Source organism: Condylura cristata, unplaced genomic scaffold (genome assembly GCF_000260355.1).
Source record: "Condylura cristata isolate star-nosed mole 26May11 unplaced genomic scaffold, ConCri1.0 scaffold00002, whole genome shotgun sequence".
NCBI lineage: Eukaryota > Metazoa > Chordata > Mammalia > Eulipotyphla > Talpidae > Condylura > Condylura cristata.
The window spans coordinates 12,260,995-12,266,701 of record NW_004567103.1 but is presented as its reverse complement, the minus strand read 5'-3'; the positions used below and the strand labels follow the sequence as shown (position 1 = coordinate 12,266,701).

Sequence of the window (5,707 nt, the reverse complement as noted above, 5' to 3'; positions counted from 1 at the left end):
GGCTGCAGCGGGGCGATGGCGAGCAGCGGAGGCGGCGGTAACACCGGCGCGGGCGGGGGACCCGGCCTGAGCCTCGGCCTGGGCCTGGGTTTGAGCCTCGGCATGGGTGAGGCCACCGGCGAAGCGGAGGAGGAGGCGGCCGCGGCCGAGGCGGTGGGACGCCTGGCCACGACGCTGTGGCTGCGGCTCCGCGGCTGGGAGGCGGTGCTGGTGGCCGCGCAGCGGCTGCTGGTGTGGGAGAAGCCGCTGCACAGCCTGGTCACGGCGGCCGCGCTCAACGGCCTCTTCTGGTAACGGCCGCGGAGGAGGGGGGCGGGGCCGGGCTGCGCGGGAGAGCGGGGGCGGAGGGGCTGCGAGCACCCTTCCCCGGGCTGGGGTGACACACGCCCTGGAGCAGTCGTCCCGCCCCCGTGTGTAAAGGCTGCTGTTCTCCTGGGACACCCCCATTCCCCGATCTTCGGGTCTCGAGTTAGGCCGGGAGGCTCCCCTTCCCCATCAGTGGGTGCTTTTTCCGCTTCGTGATGGATGCTGGAGCCTCCCTCACCCACTCTCCGCTGAGGTGCTTGTCTCTCCCTAAGGTTACTGTCTTCGTCGTCCCTTCGGCCCTTCTTTCTGCTCAGCATCTCACTCTTGGCCTATTTTCTCCTGGATCTTTGGCGGCCTCGCTTCTTCCCCGATGTCTCAGGTGAGTGTTACTCATCCTGCAGTCCCCCTGTGCACTTGCTTTGTGTCTCGCCCGCTGGGTGAGTTCTGTAGCAACCGAGAAGTACACCAAGTCACCTGCCTCCCTGCCCCATCAGTGAGCCAATTCGGAAGTGGAGATTTGCATTTTTCTCAAATTTAATTTTAATGTAAATGTAGTGGTTTAGATTGTGAACTGTGAACTCTGTGGCCAGATTGCCCAGATTCCATTTCCTGTTGGTCCTTAACATATGTGTGATCTTGTAAAAGTCACTTTGTCTGTTTCTTCATCTATAAAATATGGGTGACAGAACTTGGTTGGCAGGTGAAGATTAAATGAGTACATTGTGTGCTTATGGTAAGGCTTCATGTCTGATAGGAATTACAGGGGCCTTAAGTCTTTTCTTGTTCACATAAATAATTAACATACGCATTTTGGAGCAACTAGGTGTCAGGCTGTGTGTGAGCTGTTGGGGAGATAAACATGAATGAGATGTGGTTCTTGTGTTTGAAAAGAATAAAAAAAAATCATGGAGACAGACAGGCGTTCAACAGTAACACTGTAATGCTTCTGGCATTAGGCAGCTGAAGAACTACAGAGGAGGGGTCAACTATTTCTTCCATGGGGAGTGACTCCCAGAGGCCCTACTACTCAATAATTTGTCCTCCTCCTCTCTCTATAGCATCATCCCCAGAGGAGCCACACTCTGACAGGTGAGTGCAGGCCACCTTTTGAAGACATGTATGCCCAAACCCAGTCTTACTTTGGTGCTGATGTCACTGCAATGCGGGGCATCCTGCCGCTCAGCAGGCACAGACCCCAGCAGTGTGAATGGACTGATAACAAGTTTGGTCCTAGGTTCCACTGTAGGTGTTTGCATGCTGCTTCTTTTGGAGCAGAGGGTTGGGAGTTCTGGGCTTTACTTCCCAGGACCAGGACAGCCTCCCTCTGGGGAGGTAGGGTTGTCTACTTCCTTAGATGATCTATTGGCATTCTGAGAGGGATTTGAGTGCTTAGGAAGCTGGTGTCTGAGGCCTCCAGGGGTCATGTCATGTCTCCCCAGTGAGGGTGCGGGGTCAGGCGCCCGGCCGCACCTGCTGAGTGTGCCCGAGTTGTGCAGATACCTGGCTGAGAGCTGGCTCACCTTCCAGATTCACCTGCAGGAGCTGCTGCAGTACAAGAGGCAGAATCCAGCTCAGGTACTTCCCCCATGTCACATAATGGTTTCCTGCAGTGCAGGGAAATAGAGGGGTGGGGTGGAAGGACTGATGGGAATGCTGATTGGAGACACTGAAAGAGGCCCAGTGCCTTCTTGAGACAACATTCACAGCTAGCACAGTAGCTTGGACAGAAGGCAGAGACACCTCCAGGAACAAGCTACTGATGTCCTGTCACTATTTTCTTGCCAAGACAGACCAGTCTGTAATTGTAGGAGTTTAATGGTATCTACTGGAAACTTCCTGACTCACTGGTCTTTGGCATCCTTTTGACTAAATTGAATCATCCATTTCCTAGAGAATCTGCTCTTCCCCCCACAAGCTGAGCAATATGTTACCCCAGTGAGTAGGACATATACTTGAGTCCAGTTTTCTTAGACCCTGTGTTCTCTGCAGTTCTGTGCTCGAGTCTGCTCTGGCTGTGCTGTGCTGGCTGTGCTGGGGCATTATGTTCCAGGGATTATGATTTCCTACATTGTCTGTGAGTAGGTTGTAACCCCTGCCTTTCCCAAAACCCTCTCCTGTCCTATTTCTCTGGACTGACCCAAAGGGAGGATGGTGCTCTCGGCTGTGCTCCGTGACCCATTCGTGGAGATCTCTAGTGGAGGCTGTATGTCGATTTAGTAGAAAAGTCATCTGAGGAAGGGGACAGTGGATGTGGAGGGAAGAGATTGGCACAAACTGGGGGAAGGACCACATCTTCCTTTAGCCCTTTCCAGTTAGGCTCTGTTGAGTAAGGGCCCTTAGGTGATGCGCATAGGGAGTGCTGAGTGGACTCTGTAACCCTAGTGCTGAGTATCCTGCTGTGGCCCCTGGTGGTTTATCACGAGCTGATCCAGAGGATGTACACTCGCCTGGAGCCCCTGCTCATGCAGCTGGACTACAGCATGAAGGCAGAAGCTGATGCCCTGCATCACAAGCACGACAAGAGGAGTAAGGGACTCCTGTCACTGGGAGAGGGAGGCAGGGCAGGACCTTAACATAGGGCTTATGAAGGGCCTCCGGATTTAGCTACACCCAGTCCCTGGGCCTTATTTCCCACCCACCCCTGCTGGGTTACAGCCTTGCTGTTCTTTTCTAGAGCGACAGGGGAAGAATGCACCCCCAGGAAGTGATGAGCCGCTGGCAGAAACAGAGAGTGAAAGCGAGGCAGAACTGGCTGGCTTCTCCCCAGTGGTGAGGGTTAAGGGAGATGGGTGTAAAGTAGAAGCCGGAGGGAGAATCTCTCCGCTTTAGAGCAGCCACAGCTCAAGGGGGTGGGAGCTGGGGCAGGCGAGGGGGTTTTCCTGAAAAATAGGCATTCTCATCCCCCACCTTCGCATTCATCCTGGCTCTCCTGCAGGTGGATGTGAAGAAAACAGCCCTGGCCTTGGCCATCACAGACTCGGAGCTGTCAGATGAAGAGGCTTCAATCTTGGAGAGTGGTGGCTTCTCGGTGTCCCGGGCCACAACTCCACAGCTGACTGATGTCTCAGAGGGTATGGGCCAGGGAAGCCCTTTGCACCACCTTACCCTCTTAGCCCTTTCCATAGGGTACTGACTGCCCTGTCTACTTGTCGCTCCCCAAAAAAGTTTTCTTTAGGGCCTCCTTGGTGGCGTAGGAGATAAGTCTCAGCGCCGTCACCACAAAGGCTTAAGTTCAACCCCTGGCCAGGGAGCTGACCCAGCTGGCGCAGCAGACGTCCTGCTCACCCGTTGCTCCCCTCTCTGTCTCTGGTGAATCCTCTCACTCCCTGTACCTCTGGCCTATGCCCCAGTTCTTCTATGCATAAATAAGTCTTTTTTAGAAAAAAAAAAGTTTTTTTTTCTCTGGGGGAACTGATCCTCTCATTCTACCCCAAGCTCCAGAAGACCTTATGGTCCAGCATTTATGTTTTGCATCCTCATCCTTGAACTGGTATGTTGTGGTCACTCAGAACAGTGAGCACCTCCTGACCCTCTGTTGTGCACACAGATTTGGATCAGCAGAGCCTGCCAAGTGAGCCAGAGGAGGCCCTGAGCCGGGAGCTAGGAGAGGGCGAGGAGACAGAGCTGGCCCCTCCCGAAGACCTGCTGCCACCCCCTCAGACCCTCTCAAGGCAAGGCCTGGACTTGGAGGAAGCGGAGGACAATGTGGCAGCCAGGGAGACCTTGCTGCGGCTCTCGTCCCCCCTTCACTTCGTGAACACGCACTTCAATGGGGCAGGGTCCCCTACAGATGGAGTGAAGCCCTCCTCTGGAGGACCAGTGGAGATACTGAGCCCGGAGGCAGTGAGTGTTGAACTCACCACCGCACCCAGCACCCTGTCACCCCTACTCTCCCTTGCTGAAAGTGACCCAGTTCCCTCCCCCTCAGGGCTCCCCGCTCTTCCCCAGGACTTAGCCCAGCCCCTTCCTGCCCCTGAGGAAGAAGAGGCGCTCACCACTGAGGACTTTGAGTTGCTGGATCAGGGGGAGCTGGAGCAGCTGGATGCAGAGCTGGGGTTGGGGCCAGAGACATCCCCAGAGCCTCCTGATGCTCCACCCCCTCCGCCCCTAGGGCCTGACACCCTGTCCGGGGTACAGGCAGACCAAGAGGCTCGGGCCGTGGCAGAGCCACGAGCTGTGGAGAAGCAGTTGCAGGCACAGTAGGATTTCCTGGCTAGAGGTATCACGGTCTCCCCCTTTCTTGACTATGGGGAGGGGCAACGTGTGGGGGAGCTGGCTGTCAGAGGGCAGCCAGTCCACCCTCCTCCTGCCTGCCTGCTGTCCCAGGCCCAGCACAGTCCCTGTGCCTAGGATTGGTTTTAAGTTTGTAAATAATTTTACTTTTGGGTTAGTGGATGTGAACAGGGCTAGGAAAGTCCTTCCCACAGCCTGCACTTTGCCTCCATGCCTCATCTCTGTTCACTCCCTTTCCCCAAACCCTGGTGGTCTCTCTATTTCCTCCGATCCTCAGGGACCTGTGCTCCTCTGTCCTCATGTCCCATCTGGTTGTTTAGTTCAGGCACTTTATCATTTTTCTCTCTTGACCCATGCTCCTCTCTGCTTAATTTCCCTGCTGGGTTCTGTCCTTAGCAACTCAGCCCCTGTACTTTGCCAGGTCCTCCCTGATGTCAGGGAGGTTCCTGTCTGGAAGGTACAGACTCAGCCTGGGTGGTGGGTCAGACCAGTAGTTCTGTGCATAGATCACTGTATCCTTATAACATTCTCTAACCTCGCCCCAGTTCATTCAGCCTTCTGTGCTGCAGGAGAGCAGGGATCTCAGCACACGCACCAGCACTGCACGAGTGAGCAGGAGCTCTGTCTTGCTGGGATGATGGACTCGAGCCATCCTAGGGAGGAGTAAGGAGACCTCCTCGGGGCCTTGGGTGGTCCAGGTGTGGTGGGACCTCTAGGGTCAGGAAGTGGGTGGTAACATCTGTGCAGGTGTCGACTGGAAAAATAAAGTGTTGATTGCCTGGAACCGCTGCTGCTGCCTGCCTGCCTCACTGCGAGCTGCCTCCCCCACCGTGCCCTGTCCCCTCCTCACCCCACCTCCCGTCCCCAGTCTTGCTCCTGGCTATTTATTTACCTTGTGTCTCGGAGCTAGGCCAGAAGCAAGAATTCCCTGACAGCCCTAACGTCCCTTAGCCATCTTCTCTGACAGTGTGATATGTCTAGTGAGATTTAGCATGTGTGAATAAAGTGTATGCAGGAAGAAAACTGCCTTGTCTTCCCAATCAATAGAAACTTGGGACCATAATAACGCTCTCTCTACTATGTCCCCTATAACCTTAACTCTTGTCTTAAGAAGTCCTCACCCACTTACATGCTAACAATTTACTCAGCTCTGATTTATCTAAACTGG

The 5,707-nt window shown here is 54.8% G+C and overlaps 1 protein-coding gene across 1 annotated transcript; it reads left to right on the top strand.

The window, feature by feature from the left end:
- Nucleotides 1–7: 7 nt before the first annotated feature.
- Nucleotides 8–5,323, top strand: FAM134A (family with sequence similarity 134, member A). The gene is made up of 9 exons (XM_012728545.1): nucleotides 8–290; nucleotides 579–685; nucleotides 1,365–1,395; nucleotides 1,746–1,881; nucleotides 2,296–2,380; nucleotides 2,689–2,832; nucleotides 2,981–3,075; nucleotides 3,242–3,377; nucleotides 3,854–5,323. Exons 1-9 carry the CDS (start codon nucleotides 16–18, stop codon nucleotides 4,507–4,509), a joined length of 1,665 nt encoding a protein of 554 aa, XP_012583999.1. The 5' UTR covers nucleotides 8–15; the 3' UTR covers nucleotides 4,510–5,323.
- The last annotated feature ends 384 nt before the right edge of the window (nucleotides 5,324–5,707 follow it).